At 40.4% G+C, this 16,569-nt stretch overlaps 1 protein-coding gene across 2 annotated transcripts in view; it reads right to left on the bottom strand.

The window, feature by feature from the left end:
- DUSP16 (dual specificity phosphatase 16) overlaps positions 1–16,569 on the bottom strand; it is a 61,136-nt gene that overhangs the window by 9,105 nt on the left and 35,462 nt on the right. For both annotated transcript variants that reach the window (XM_083859597.1, XM_083859596.1), the window contains exon 5: positions 5,036–5,199. In XM_083859597.1, the coding sequence (XP_083715723.1) occupies positions 5,036–5,199 (164 nt within the window). The remainder of the gene's footprint in view (positions 1–5,035; positions 5,200–16,569) is intronic.

Genomic DNA, 16,569 nt, shown 5'->3' with positions numbered 1-16,569 from the left:
CTTGTTCAGTCAGAGCAGTCTCACTAAAGTGTGATGTTGAGCACAGGAACCCACACGTATAGCACAGTGTGTGTAGAATACACACAGGGATATCCATTAGGGTTAGGGATAATTAATAATAAATCATCAATAATTATTATTTATAATTATTAATATATTAATAATTATAAATTAATTGCTGAGTGACAACTGAGAGCTGCAGGGGACAAAGGAATTGCCATCAGTCACTTGCAGAGGAAGGTGCACAAAGTCCACCTTTATAGTGGTTGTAAAGAGAGAATTTACATGAATTTCTGCTAGGGAGCTGATTTTGTTCCCTGGAGCTAAACGAGCTGCTGCTCCTCCAACCTCTAATCTACAGTCCCTCACATCAGCACCTTCAGAGGCTGGAGGTGTGGGCACATTGAACCAATGGACATGTTTTCTGTCATGAACACACCCATCCGAGGGGAACAGGAGATGGACAATTCATCAGAAATATTGTTTGCAGCAACGGTAAAAAAAAAAAAAAAAAAAAAAAAAAAAAGGAAAAGGCCTGGATGTGTCAAGTTCTCAGCCTTGGTGCTTCTTGCCTTGCTAATTTCCTGGGTCACACTTCCAGTATAGCTCAGTTTATGTCCCTGTTTCCCTCTCTCCCTTCCTTCACATCCCCCAGCTGCAGCACCAAGCTCCCTGCATGACTTTCATGGCAGCACCTTCCTCACCTGGATTTCACTCTCACACACCCACATGCCTAAAAGCAGGAGTGCTGTAAGGAAACACAGGAATATAGGGAATTATCCAGTGGGAATGGGATTCCTGTATCTTACATGTGCCAGGGAGACCCCTGATCCCCAATGTCCCCACCTCACTGTCCTGGCCCAAACAGCTTTTCCCTTCCAGGACCCCAAACTCTTCAGCAGCAAATCCTGGGAAACAATTTACTGGCTTTAGGTCGCTGAGCTGAAATGCTGACCCCAAACCAGCTCACTCCTTGTTGTCACTGCTTGAAGGTGAGTGAGGATCAACTGAAATATCTGGGACAAAAGCACAGGCAGGGCCCTGAATTCCTAGGTATGACGAGGGGGGTGCTGAAGGTCTCACTAACAAATGGACTGCCACGGTCAGGTTTGTTAAGGACATAGCTATGATGAACTGGGAAGAATAGAAAACCCTATTATTTAATTTAAAACTCATTGATGGGCTGCACAGTCCAACCATCACCACTGCACAGTTATGCCAGGTTTTGGATGTGGGATTGATTATTTGAATGGAACAAGAAGGCTGCAGATGCCAAGTCCCAAATCTACAAGCCAAGAAAACCACCCCAAAATATTAGTGCTTGTCTTTCAGGCTGAGGCTAAAGAAAGAAGTTATGCTTCCTTCTGTTCTGAAGAATCAATCATTCCCACTGTGACATGCTCCAGTGTAATAACCATAACAGTGCCTTCATTGTGAGGCACCCTAGAGGAAAAAGTGAATTACGATGGGAGGAAGATCCAGAAATCCTAATGCTAACAACCCTGTGAAAAGAAGGTAAATGCTCTTTTGTAAGCTTATTTACATTTTATGACTTGTTTAATCTGAAAATTAATAGCACCTTAAAATGTTATTTTGTTCCAGGAAATAAAATCCAGGTCTGGAAGAAAAGAATAGTTATGCAAGTGGGAAGGCAGAAAGTTTTACATTTTAAATGCTGGTACAAGCCATGAGGTGTAAGTAGGAGGCTCCTTCAGGCCCATAACCACACTACAGATTGCTTTCTGTCACACTAACTGTCTGAGAGGACATTGCCACTCCTATGTAGGTTAAAATGCAATTTTCCTCTCTTTCACCAAGACCAAGGAAGATCTTCTGTAAAAGTCAATACTGTCTTGCAATGCCACCAATCTATCACAGGAAAATGACCACAATGTAGTACACTGAGACCCAAAACAAGCAAACTTTTCTCTTAGAACTTTTAGGAGATTTTTAGCATTTCAACACTGCAAAAAATATGAATGTTATCAGAATAAAGCATTTAGAAATAAATCTGAAAAAAATTAAAATTCTCCTAAGACTTTCCTGAATGAATCATTAGTTTTGCTGAAGGACAGAAACCAAGCATTTGTGGCTGCACATCTTTCCTAAATAAAGCATTATCAGCAGAGGTATTAATGGTAAATACCATTAGTTTTCTGAAAAGGTCATGAATACAGATTGTTCTGCAACAACACAAGCATTTCCCTACTCAGGCACTTGGAGATAAGCTTGCAAAGATTCTGAAAAGATAAGCTCATCTTGATAAAACCTGATGAAAATTCACATCTTTAATTCATCAGGTTGAACAGTAGTGTTGATTAGGGGTTTCTTGCAGACATTTTTGAGATGATTTAATTTCAGAGAAATTGGTATGTCTAGTGAAGGGAGGGAACCATAAGAACTCACAGCACTTGAAGGCAAAAATAAGGTCAGTACACAGCTACATCTTAAGTTTGGGGAATCTTGCTAGAATCTTTCAGCAATTTGTTCTGTTGGGTTTTTTTTGGTTTTGTTTGTTTAAATCTGGATTTGAATAGAAAAGAACTATTTTAATCTTAGCAGAAAGCAGACTTCCTGTCCCAAGTAGCTCCAGCAAGGCCATTAAACCAGAGCATGCAAACGTAGCCACTTACCAACTTCTGGACTGTCCTAACAGAGACAGCACTTTGCTACTTGTCCCTGAATTTTTTTGTTTGTTTGTTTGTTTGTTTTTTGTTTTTGTTTTGTTTTTGTTTCTGGCCCTCTGCTTTTAAATGTTCTTTACCTCCCAGATTTCTTGCCATGTGTTTCTGGGCAATCAGTGTAGTCAGTCACCCTCCTTGCTCTCCCCAGTGCCCAGTGCAGGATCCAGGCTTCCCAGGAGCCAAGCATGTTGCAGGAAGAGCAGCAGAGATCTCAGTTATTTGTGTTTCTAACGTGCCAGTGTGTGGTCACCACTAACTTTTAGTTAAATCCAGAAACTGATTAAACCCAGGAAACTGGGAGTTGCTGGTATTGGGGAAAACATCAAGAGCCTTCTAAGAGGTAGAAATTGTAATTTGTACCCACAGCTCCTTAGTGTTTTCCAGTATTAAAGATAGAAGACATTTTTAGGTCTTCCAGAGGCAAACATGGAATCTGAAGATGTAGATAACAGGTAGATGAGCCACTGGCCTCAGGTCTGGTTTAGTGCAGCCAAGAAAAGGAAAAAGTTCAAAAAAATTAGTAGATCTGAAATTGAAAGATTTGTATTTGTCCTAAAAATGGGTAAGAAATCTAAGAGGTCACCAGTGGAAGAACTCCCAAAACACTGACTGCCAGGGATGACAGCAGGTGGTGAGAAATTCCTGAACACCAGAACAGGTGGGGTGCTGTCATTTGTGTGGTTCTCCATACACAGCATGGGAAACACAGTAATCCTTGATTTTCAGTCCCAAGCACATGAGAAAAAGTACAAATCTGAGCAGCTCCTGGGTCTCTTGCCCTAACTCCAAAGTATTTGCAGCTGCAGGGTTTCCTTTGACACACACTGCAAGTGACACCAGGACTGCAGACACACTGACACAAACAGCATAAAAACATCTAATACCTTATCAACTGAAAGAGATGGTTTTTTTTGTTTTGTGGTGGGGTTTTTTTTGTTTGTTTGTTTGTTTTTTTTTTTTTTTTTAATTACTTAGTTCCTGCTGTCTTTTGTCTGGGGACCATAAATTACTTTTGTGGTAGGAAGAGTAATAAGCTGCTTTGACATCCACCATAAGTGAATCACTGAACTGAATGGCTGACTTGCTACCTGGCAGTAAAGACAAGGAAGATTTTAAAGGACAAAGTAGATGCAATGACTGCTGACCATCCTCCACTCCTGTGCCTTCTGCTAAATCACAATTACCTTCTACATGATTGCTTATGTATCAAAAATCCCCTTAAAATAATTGTGAAAAATCAAAAAAAATAGCCTATTAATGGCCAGACTGGGATGAAGCAAAGGTAGAAGAAAGCAGGGAAAATTAAAATGGTCAAAGTACATAAATTTTATCCAGTTACAGGACTACTTGTGATAGCTCCTGGCTTAAGGTTTGCATGTGGATTAAAAAAACCATACACATAAACCTTGCACATAATTAGGACAATATTCTAGGGTGAAGGACTCCTTCTCTCTCCCTCATCCATGAATTTAATGCCAGCTTATGAAGGCTGTTGGGGATTCAACTAATGAATAGGACTGTCAGAGAGCATGGGAGGCAAGAGGGCATATGCAGCACCAGGAGTAAAAATTCCCTTTGAAGGGACCCAAGGTGCAGGTTGGGAGCAGTGTGAGCTGGTTCCTCATGGAGGCAAACATCTGTGGATACACACAGGAATAGAGACCCATGGCAATTTGAGAGAAGCTCTCTTAGACATCTGATAGTCCAGCATTCTATAAGTGCTATATTTGATAACTTTGCTGACTATTTTAAGTATATAATTTAATATTTTTTTGCTATTCTTTAGGAGCAGAAATTACTAATTTTTAGTAATTTAAATTACTCAGAAACAGTAAAAGTTCCTTAATGCAGTGCCACCATGAAATCTCATTTTAAACAACCCCACTGATTTCAGTAGGTGCACCAAGATTTGTTTGCAGTAATCCCTTATTACACAATTCATGGAGTTTAAATGCCATTTTTTCCTAGCACTTGAAGGAAATACTAAAACCACACAATCTTCCTTTGTCCTGCTGTAACCATGAATATAATTGTGTCAACCTCCAGGACCTGCCAAAACAAGCCAGTCAGAGCTGTGACAGGAAGGCACTTGACCTGCTGTCATGGCAGCTGTGAGGGTTTGCTGTTGGTGGAGAGGTTCCTCAGGAATGCACCACTTCATCTGCCCCAGGATGAAGGACAAAGAAACCCAAATTTCATATTACATAACCCACAGATTAATTATGTGGTGTAATCACAGCTTTCTGTGGCTTGTGCATGACCTGCATCCATTTCACAGCTGTAATGATGCACCACGATGGGAGATCCCTGGAGATCAGATCCTCTTTCCAGGCACCCACATGAATTCTCACCTTGTTGAGGACATCTCGCTGACAGCCCAGGTAGAGATGAGGCAGGATTCTAGTTGGGCCAGTGTTGGAAACAGGTAGGCAGGGTTGAGAAATGCAGGTAGGGATGAGCGTGGATTTTCCTTCACAGAGACCAGGGAAAGAGCTGGAGAACTCAGCAAATCCACCTGTGAGAGGAAGAGCAGGTGTTTAATCTACAAACGTGGCGGTGCCTGTGGCAGCTCTGGGAGAGCAGCATTCAGCATGGGAGATGGGGAGGCACTGAGGGGCAGCAGGAAAGCCTTGCTAGAGAAGATCTACATGTGCCTTTTCCTTAGGTCAGCTTTGTGGCTCTCCAGAAAAAATGGGAAACACAGTAATTCTCCATTTTCCCCTCCCTAGAATAAGAGAAGAAATTCAAATCTTTCTGTGGAACCATACACCAGCAGCCAAGGCCTGGCTGTGTATTCCTACTCTGCCTGGAACATTTCTTTCTCTCCCTCCACTTCTCAGAAGTTTTTGATGCTTCTTCCCATTCTTAATATGTGAAAATGATTCCTCAGAAAAACAGGCACCACACCAAGAGCAGGAACACCTTTTAGTCTCCACCCCAGCAAGATGCTTTCTAGACACTTCCTCCTCCCATATCAGGTTTATTCTGAGAGCTTATTAAGAAAAAGTCACATTTACTTTATTTGGTAAAAGCATTAATATGCATTTAGTAATGCTTGCTTTTAAAATCCTTCATTACTAGTTAAATCCTACAGTACTAATTAAAATCCTGCAGTACTGTTTTGTGTGCTGCCCCACAAATACTGTATTTCATCCAGGACACTGGAAGAAGTTTCATCTTTCAAAACCACACCAAGCCAAGGCTTCTCCATCTCAACTGGGGGAGGTGGAGCAGAGGGAAAACTTGCAAAGCACAGTGAAAATCCCCAGCTCTTTCCTCCCAGATGAGCAGAGTTTTAACTGAAGGAAGAGTAATTATAACCTGTTCAGAACAGAGACCTTTTTATCATCCAGGAATTGAAGCACTGACACGCTGAATCTGCCAAATGCTATGTTCACTATGATTACAGTTTGAAGATGTGAATTAAAATTACTCAGGAATAAGCTAATGTACTGTTTTGCCAGGGCTTGCATTACCATTGCCTGAATTATGCCCATTCTTTAGATTTTAAAGTCTGTATCATTAGTAAATGTAGAAACACCAAGGCAATAATGTGTAACAACCCAATTTATCTAATAAAAAAGAAAAAGCCAGCAAGCAGATTCTAGAGCAAACATTTTATGAACAGCAATTCCTGCTTAGTCTCCTGAATAAATAAAAAAACCCCAAACAAAATAAATAACTTGACTATTTTGTTAGATAACCTAAGGCACTGCCTTAGCCCATCAGGAGCACAGATCCTGCTTGTTCCATCGAATGAGAGGAAGAGTTTGCAAAACACAATTCTCTCATATTCTTGCTAAATTTTCTTCTGTATGGCCTAATGTTTTCCTTTCTGTTACAGGAAGCATTCCTTGAATTTATAGGCAGTGTATACCTCTGAGATTGAATTCAAGCAGTTATTTGAGAGGGTGGTGAAGAAGAGGAAATCAAATATTTGCCTTGGTTTCATTTGCTTATCCTTTATTTGCTGGGAGCATTGTTGGCTGCTTTGTGGATCCTCTCACTGACATGGCTGGAAATAGAGAAGTCCTTACAAAGAAGCTGCACAAGTAAGGATTTTACATCTGTGCTATCTTTACAAAAGACTTTGTGGGAGAAGTTCAGCAAAAAAGGTTTCTTCCCAACTATGAAGGGATTGGTCTCATTTCTGTGTGAAACCTGTGACAAGAAATTATGCAGGAAGCTCATGTGCAAAACACCTGAGATTTTGGGAACCCATGTTCTGTCATCGTAAATATAAGGAGCACTCTTTTATTTTATTTTATTTTATTTTTATTCCAATACTCTATCAAGGCCAACTGAAATCATTCAAGATCAGATGCTTCAATACTTCCTCTAAGGCATTCATCCTTTCAAAGTCGTGTTTCTTCTTTTCTACTCATGCTTTCCTAGTAACATGTTGCTTCAGTACCTTTACAACATGAATTACACTCACAAAACTCTCAAATATCTAAAGTCTGACATTATACTGCCTGCCTTTACATGTGCACCCTCTTTTCCTCTGAGTATATTTTAACCTGGTGTTAGTATCTGTACTGAACTGATTTGAGAAAGCACAAAGCCAGTGATTTGTTTCAAATACTAAGCTGCCTTCCCTGCCATCCTCTATGACCATGTTTTCAAAAAGTTAGGAGCTTTTCAATTAATCTGGCTTTAATTTATAGCACTTCCCCGTATGAAAAATCCATTCTAGGTGGGTGTGTGGAAAAATTGCTTTAAAATCCCAAAAGCAAGCAAATTCTAAGCCAAGAAAAAATATTCACAAATGCATCCAGCCTAAGTACCAATTCCTTTAAGTGCCACAAACTATCAGGGCTCTGGAACATCCACATGTACCATCACTGAGCTCTCATGGCATTATGAGACTCATTTCTAGTCAAAAGAACTCTACTCATCACTATTTGCTTGCAATAACTTACAAAATGTACCTATTTTTTAAAAGACATAGAGAAATGTAGTAAAAAAAAATTCTCAGCACCTAATGATGTATAGAGAAAAGGGATTTATTTCAAATGTCTGTTTTCTAACACAGATGGTGGCTCCCCAGAGTCCCCAAAGCTGAACTCTATGACTAGCCTACATGAGGAGCCTCTTATGAGGAAAGTGTTTTAAGCACTCAGACCACCTGTACAGATCTGCTGTAAATGAAGCAGTTTTCAAAAAACAAACCTTAAACACTTGGAAAATTAATTTACTCCACAGTTAAGAATGCAGAACAGAAAACTGAGCCTTAAAAGAAAAATGGGACAGGTTTTGTTTCAAATTCCATAATTTGGGGATGACCTTTGCAAGAAAACTTTTTATTTTTTTCTTTAAATCTCATTACCTGCCTTAGTTGGAACAGGGCCATTGGCAGCACTGTGCAGTTTGGTTTAATTAGAGAAAATACACTTTTCTTCTGGAGCTAGTTTCTAAATAACACCCTTTCTCCCACCACTGCTCCAGCCTCATGTGAATCATAAATCAATTGCAAGAGCATGTTGAAACGGAGGTGGGGAGGAAAGCAAAAATCCACAGATCATTAACAGAGCTACTGGGTTAATAGAGTTTCACTGAATTCTTTGATAAATGTCACTGGGCCTTGGAAATAGATGACTGGCAAATAGCTCCAAAACATTCTCTCCTCAATAGCTCTGAACCACACAGGTTTTCTGTATTCTTAGTGGTAAGCTGAGCTGAAACAGCTCTCTTGACATTCAACAGGATGTCTCTACAAAACCATGTCAAGGTGCCAAAAGCTCTCTGGTTTTGCAGCCCTTGTGTGTGGCAGACACCCCAACACCTCCCAGTCCTTACAGCAAAGTGTTTCTTGCTTACAAGCCTCCACATCCATTAGCAGAAATCTGGCAAGATCCAGTGAACTACTTGATTGCCCTGTTGCTATGGTTCTGCAAAGTGGTGACTACAGACTTCCCTTTGATCAAGGCTTTCCTAACTACAGCTGGGATCACAAAGGTATGATCTCTCAGGGAATCTTCCTATCAGAAGTGTCAGCTCCCTTCTCTGCCAGCTCAGGAAACAAAACCAGGGCCAAACCCGGAATGGATAAAAAAAGTTTCAGCAAAAATTCTGTGGTAGAAGTTATTCCTCCTTATAGAGTCACTGCATAAATCCTTATATAAACAGAGCTCCCAATTAACTTTGCTAGAAACAGGAAGAAGCAGGGAAAGAATATGGGATCAGGAGGCAACAAATGATAGAGAAATATTGTTGATTTGGGAAGAGCTTCCTTTCACTGAGGGAATGGAATCCATCCAGATCCTTATGACTACTTACTTTAACTACCACTAAACACAAATCATACATTAATGCAGAGGAATGACTCCTGAGAAGCACAAGCAGTTACAGCAGCTCATTCCTCTGTGTTCTGTGGAAACAGAGCAGAAGCATTCCAGTGCTGCCAGCTGCCCTGCTGCAATCAGGGACAGAGCTCTGCAAATCACTTCACAGGTTTGCAAATCAAAGATCAGCTAAGCCTGAAGGTCTTGATTTGAACACTCAGTTCACAGTTGTGAAGTGCTGACAATTTTTCATTGTTTTTACCCAATATTTAATAAAATCTTTCCAGTTAAATGAAACCATAACAGGACAGGTGGATGGTTCTTACATCCATTCCATGTTACACTGGTTTCTCTTCTTCCTCCCATTTTCTTCAGTGGGATGTCAAACAATTCAGAGATGTGATCATAATTAGACAAGACAAATTCACAGGGAACACACTAATTACTAATTTGGCCCAGGGAAGAGCAAAAAGACTAAATAGAAGTATCAGTTATTAAAAAACATCAGTTTTCAAAATGCAAGCATTGTTCTTCATTCATATCACAGACCACAGATGCTCCCTCCACATGTTTGCAGTGAGTCTGGCCAGCTACAGCTCCATGGAGAACCCCAGCAATTGCTTCTGTGCCCCAGAGCCTGGCAGTGTGGCCAAGGCAGAGGAGAGAAGTGTGGTACCCAGGATGAAAGTCTCTGGCATCTTCTCCAACTAATAGAGACCAACCCCAAAGACCAGAGGAGCAGCTTTCCATTTTCAGGCTACATAAACGTGTTTTTCATGCAAGTAACTGAGAGGCTGCAGAACCAAGGAATCCCAGCTGCCACCAGTGCCCAGCTCACAGCAGATCCTTGCAAACTTCCAGCCTGGGCTCCCTGAGCTGCTTGGTCACACCAGCAAATCCACTCCCAGCTCAGCTTTTCAGGGAGAGACACTAATTTGAGGCTCTGCACTGTACCAGTGCTCATTTCATACAGCTCACAAGAACTTCCATTATCTTTTTCATTTAATTACTCCTTTTGTCAAGCTTTATTGAAGCTGACCAATAAGCTTTTGAAACATCTTTTGTGGGTGACAGCAGAAACACAGACAACGTGGCAACTCCTAAGAGTTTGGCTTCCCTAAACTCTAGGCTGAGAAAAGCCTAGAAAGTGTTTAATACAACATCCCTGCAGCTCCATGTGCCTCACCCAGGAGGCACAGAAAGATCCTGTCTGGTGTTCCTGATGGAGATGTAAGAGACAGTGGATATGTCCTTTTTTCACATGGAGTCTGGTGGAAAAGACCACAGACAAGGCACACTGGTAACAGAGCAAACTTTGGCATTTTTCTGGAGGGCCATTTAAACCTGATACTGCTCCTTTCCCCCCTGCTTTGGATTCTGACAGTTCTGAAAAAGCCAATGAGAGAAATTGGTTTTCTTCAATGAATTCTTGAGAACAGGCTAGAAGCTACTTCCTTCCTTTTCCCACAAGACCTAATTGTCTGCCAGTACATCAGTGTTAATTCAGCATCTAAACCCAGTACTTTAAAGCAGGGAGTGCAAAAGGTCTGAGACCCAAGTGATGAGTCAGAAAACCAAAGACTACATGTACATGTACTAGGCCAGCACTGCAAAAAGGAGACTTTGAAACTCGTGGATTTCACAGACAATTCCACCTTTATTAAATCCAGAATTTGCTTCTTCATAAAGGGCACTAATTATTCATAATTTTATATAGCCACATACTAAGAAATATAATATTGCTATCCCTTTTTAAAAAGGAATATTGCTGTCCTTTTTTTTTCCCTCTCCCTTTTAAATTTAGTTTTCCCTTTTAAAAGAAATAAAGAATAAAAAAAAAAGCAGGAAAATTTGCAACTACCTCTAAAACATAATATTTAGGCCCTATCATTCTAAGTAAGCCTCACCAAATGCCTGTATTCACCAAAGGTATGCAGTGGAGTAACTCATATTTAGCTTTTGGGGCTTTTTCCTCCTCTTCTAAACAGCAATTTAGAATTTGTTACTGTAAATACTGATTAGTGCCAGGCCAGTAAGGTAGCATTACCAAAAGCTAGGCTAAAAAAAAAATAAATCAAACAGCACTATAGCAAAGACAAAATATACAAGCCCTAAAGTTTTATGTTTGCTTTGCCTCTGAGGCTCTTGGTGCTTTTTCCCAGTCCCGTTCCCGTCGAGCATTAACGTGTTTATCTAAAAGCTCCAGTATAGATTTTTTTTTCCCCCCTTGCCGTAAGGAAGGAAAGCTGTAAACTTTCTGACTCACAAGTTTTATGAATCTGCAATGTTTCCACTCTGTTTAAACGAGCTGCAGACCTCCACAGGCCATTACAATTCCCGCATTCCAGCTCTGCTCTGCAGGGACCCGTGCCATTTTCCATTACATAAGCTCAGGCTGGAGAGCCCTGTCGAGAGAGGGCTCCCATCCCATTCCTGTCCCCCCCTCCCTCCTCAGCCATGGGGAGTCCTTCCACAGCATCCAGGGTTTCACAGTTTGGGAAAGCCAGGGGTGGTTTTTATTCCGGTGGTGTTCGGAAAGCGGCCCCGTTATTCCAGGTGTTTTACAAGCACAGTAGCAAGGGAAGTTCTTTGCCCTGGAGGGTTTTTCTGCCTTTGGTAAGACAAGGTTAATACGCAGGTTAAGCAAACAAGGAAGGGGAGATGTGTGAGAATGGGGTCAAGCTTCCCATTCCCACCCAAGTGCCATATTCCAAGTGGTATGGCAAGTACAAAGAGCAAAGTGGACACCCACACTCACCCTTTTTGCCTTTAAGGGGAAAAAAACCCCAAAAACCTTCACCATCATTTCAGTCAATTAAATTTCACAAGCATCCAGAGGTATCCAAAACAAAAGCAAACTTAACAAGTTATTCTTGGGTTTGAGAAATGTTATGTGAGCTCTACTCTAGTCAAACCTTGCTCTCACTCAAATGACAGCAAGTGGACGCACATATGAAAGTAATAAACCCAACTCCCATTCTTCAAGTGCTTAAAACAATTATGGCACTAAATGAACACTGAAAATTGCATTTTAAGTACAGAGGGTGGGAGGATATTCACAGAGGCCTGGCTGTAGCCAAGGGTACTAGCTTTTCTAAGCTCTCCTAAAAATTGATGGAGAGGGAGACTTTTCAAGGGAATGATTCAGAGTTAAGTTTCTCTCTCACTCTCATCTCCTCCCCACCAACGCTGGCTGTACTCCATGGGTTGTGGGACCATTTGGGATCAGCATTCCCCCAGCAAGATTTTTACCTCTCTCAGTAGAGGCTTCCTTCTAATGGAATCAACTGGTTGGAATATCAGGATTGTGCAACAATGTCTCCTCCTCCAAACGCTGGCAGGATATTTAACAGCTGATTCTCACTATACTTATTTCAATTCGCTGATACCCTGATTATTTTAATTGATGACACCACCATTTTAAGGTGTGCTGGGGTACTCTGCAAAGACTTCTGTGTAGGAAACACTCAGAACATCCACAACTGAAAGTTATAAAGCTCCAAATCCAAATGTTAAAAGGTGTCATGATGTTTGCCAGGACTTTATCAAATCTTATACCTTCTTTCAGACCACACTGAACCACATGGCAGCCCCTTACCTGACATAGGGGACTTCAGAAACTGGGAATAAAGCCCTGTCTCACAGCCCTGGTGCCTTCAGCACATGGAAATGACCAGCTCTACCTACAAGAGAATATTCTTCAGATTTCCTGCTCCCCTGTCACAAGGAATGCTTCTTCTAGAGATAAAGCAGGGAGAAACCATTGGGCTTTTCTTATCTAGCTTTTCTTTAGGCAAGTAAGACAACACAATGGTGAATTTACCCTAGACATACTTCAGTATTTTTACACTAAATATTTCTTTAAATGGCCTTCCAATTTCAAATATTTCTAAAGTGAATGGCAGGATAAAGAAGACTGAAGAAGAGTTCCTGAGTTGCTTCCTTCTCCTCAGATCCTCCATGCAAGTCTTCCACTTGGTACACATACCTTGCCAGGTAAGGGACAGGTCAGGGGGCAACAAGGATTTGGGAAGTTTCAGCAATAACATACCTTTTTTTACACTCTCTGGGTAAATCACTCACTGCTTTGTTTCCAGGGCCTTTGTCCAATCTCACTGAACTCATTCTGCCCTTCACTGTCCACTGCGTACGACCCCAACATTTGTCACTGAATAAAAACCCAATAACTTCTTTATTTCTCCTTATTACTCCTTTGTCCTCTGCAGGGGTTTGTCAGAGAGCTCTAATGAAGGGAGAATCCACCATCACATTACTGCTGATAATTTTCATAGCCAGAAGGGAAGCAAGAGACGTAGAAGGCAATTCCCTACCAACCATTGTTTTGAGAGGGAGGCATACAGTGTTTCAGTGTTAGGCTATCACAATTTTTAATGACAGTTTGCATATACAGAAGGAGTTTGGTTTGGTTTTTGGGTTTTGTTTTGGTTTTTTTCCTGTTTTACAGAAAGCCTTCAGTTTAGATAAAGTGTTCTGAACAAAAAAAAAAAAAAAAAAAAAAAAAAAAAAAAAAAAAAGAGTTAGTTAAAAAAAAATCAACACAAAATAAAAAAGCTGTGCTTCACCTTCTTCACAGGAAACATTTGAAAGGTAGCTGTCATGAAGACATCTGTGCTTGCATGAGCTGAACTAAGCCAGATGAAAAGAAGGGGAGAGCAAGTATTTAAGGAAAGTAGAATATGAATGCCTCCATTCACATAGTGGAATAGAATTTAATCAAGACTCTTGATGTTTACTGCCTTAATAATGATAATTTCAAGCAAAAATCTCTAGTCTCTCCTAACTGTTTCTGCAGAGCAAGCAGGAAAATCATAACACTGTCAACTAGGAAAAGGACTCCATTGCAAGTAAATCCAATTCTCAACAAGTGACATCCTTGTTTTTAAATGTTACTTAACACAGAGGAGTAGATGCCATGACGGGAATAGAGTTAAGCCCTTGGTGTCCAACATTTCAGTATTTTGCGCACTATTAAAAATTAAGAACCAAACGGAATATTTAATTCCTGAAAACATTCCTCACCAGCTTATAAATATCTTTGTGAAATTATATCAAGATCTTAAACTAATTGGTAAGGGTTCCTTTGAGGTCTTTACAATAGTTACTTCAATTAAAAAAACCTCCAGGGCAGAGCACACCTTTATGCACAACCTAAAAAAAAAAAAAACCTCACCAAATGCTCAGTAATGGAGGGTTTCAACAAGAACAGAGGCAGGAATTTCAGATATTCATTAATTGCTCCTTATTCTATCCCAACAAAAAAATATTTTCCTACCCTGAAATGTTTATTTAAGGTCACTATTTTAAATAAACCAGATTTAGTGACATAGGGAAAACACAAGTCCAAAGGTTTTTGTTTTTACACAGTACACTGACCCCTGCCCTCATTATGGGCCATAAACATTTATGAGAGTTCGTCATCAGCTTGCTGAGACAACATATTTTATCTGGTTTCCTACAGCCACATATCAATAAACTCCAAGGAGCTTTCTGTGAGACTGAATCTACCCAATTCTCCTTCACCCCACATCCTAAAAGGTTTCTTGTGTGTGCATTGAGTAGCTGGATTTTTAACAGATGTAAAAAACTAAGCACATGAAATAAGCACTTAACTGTAATAGATCAGTAGTAAATAATTTCTTTACGTTCCCCTTTTTTTCTTATCCTCCTCTTCCACTGGTTTTAAAGCTATTTTAAAGTTGTTTCTGCATTCATAAATATCCCCATCCTAGCTATGTAAACAAATACAAGAGGAAATTCTCAAACCTTATCTTTGCCATTTGACGCGCTAAAACAAAAGTCCTGATTATTATAAGGAGGATTTTGACACATTAAATTCCCCAGCCAACCCTTACCAGCTGTGTGTGGCTAAGTCCACCTCAGCTCATGTGCACTACACCATCTTGCTTGTGATTTAGGTAACATTTTTATCTTGAAGGGACAACAAACACAGACTGGAAATGAAAAGAACAAATCAATTTCTCCCAGCATCATTATGATGCACGCAACTGGTGATTGCCCAGAGGATGCACTGGGGAGCTGGGAATACTCCTTTCCTGGTCCTGTCAATTCCTGACAGAGCCACAGGCAAGTCTGAGAGTGGAGACTCTGAGCTCTTCTTTCAGAGGGTCCAACAAATGAGACAGAAGAACAAAGCCATGTCTCACACAAGTGAGGAACAGCGTAGAGGAAGGGAAATTCATGATACTTTCCTGTGCTTGGCCCCTCCCCAACACCTCCCTGCCATGAGGTCTGATTCTCAGTGGTGAGAGAGATGTTTCTGTCATGGAAATCAAGTTGAGGATAGTCTGATTCCTGCCTAGAGCTGTAATCTGCTACAGATTATTAAAAAAACCCTCAGGACATCAGAGCAGACTTGAGAATTGGACTAATAAAAGGATTTCTGAGGAAACACAAACTGTTTCTAGCTTATTTTTCAAATAATGATTTTCAGTTTAAGAGAATATTAACCACTTATTTCAGCACTTTTGCATTAAGCATTTACTGTGCCTACACATCACACAATTCTTGGTGGCTCATATCTAAGAAGAGTTACCTAATCTAATAGTGCAGTCCACCACCCACAGGTGTAAATCTCACCTAGACAGCAAAGAAAACAAAATCAACAACCTTAGCCAAAGGAAAACCCACTTGTCTTACTGTAAGTAAAGCTCACATGAGCATCAAATTCATGTCCAAGTGCAGAAAATATTCACTTTCTCTGTAATCACTTTGAAAACAAGTTGAGAAAAGTCCTCTCAGTATCACAACCTCTCACTGTCATCTGAAGTCACCACAAACTGTAGGGAAACCCTGTTGCTAAGAGGAAGCATCTCTCTGGAGTTATTTCCTTTCTCTCCCCATTATTCAGTCCCTGTGTTTCAGCAGTTCTCAGACACCAGGTGTACACTTCATTAGATCCCTGATCCAGTCACTGCAATGGATTTCCTATTTAGATTCATCATTCCCTCTTCTTGCAGCCTTGGATCTACTTCACTCCTCTCCTTGCTCCTTCTTGTGAACACTGTATACTGCTCCATGACAGAAATAATGACACAAGCACATGCTGAGACCAGCAATTCCTGTGTTATACAGAATTGAATTTCTATAGGTGCTTTGACATGGTATTTAAAATAAACAAAAACAAAAACAAAAAAAGGAGGGTTAAGGAAAAGCCTTAAATAAAGTGCTACCACTTCAGGAGCTGAAGTTTCAAATGTCACACAAACTAATCTCCGTAACTCTGGGAGATCATTTCCTTTGTTCTTATTTTAGTAAATTACCAACTCAGTAAGGAAGAGATTTTCTTCCTACCACGTACAATACTTTAAAAACAGGGAAGCCCATTTCTTTTACTATTTTTTGACCCTGAAGCAGAAGACATATGCATCTAAAAAAAAATTCAGCATTGCTCTATTTCCATCTACACAGAATATTGGTGTAATATATCCCCTGTAAGATGCAATTTCTAAGCACTGAACGTGTTATGAGTGTCACTATATGCAAAAAGAGCTACAGAAAAGTCTCTGCTGTAACTGAAGTTTATACCAGCACTTGCAAAACGGTACAGGTCTGCTATACCA

This window comes from Zosterops lateralis, assembly GCF_965231275.1.
Source record: "Zosterops lateralis genome assembly, chromosome: 4".
NCBI classification, from domain to species: Eukaryota; Metazoa; Chordata; class Aves; order Passeriformes; family Zosteropidae; genus Zosterops; species Zosterops lateralis.
The sequence above is the reverse complement of the archived record's forward strand: the minus strand, read 5'-3'. Positions and strand labels throughout refer to the sequence as shown.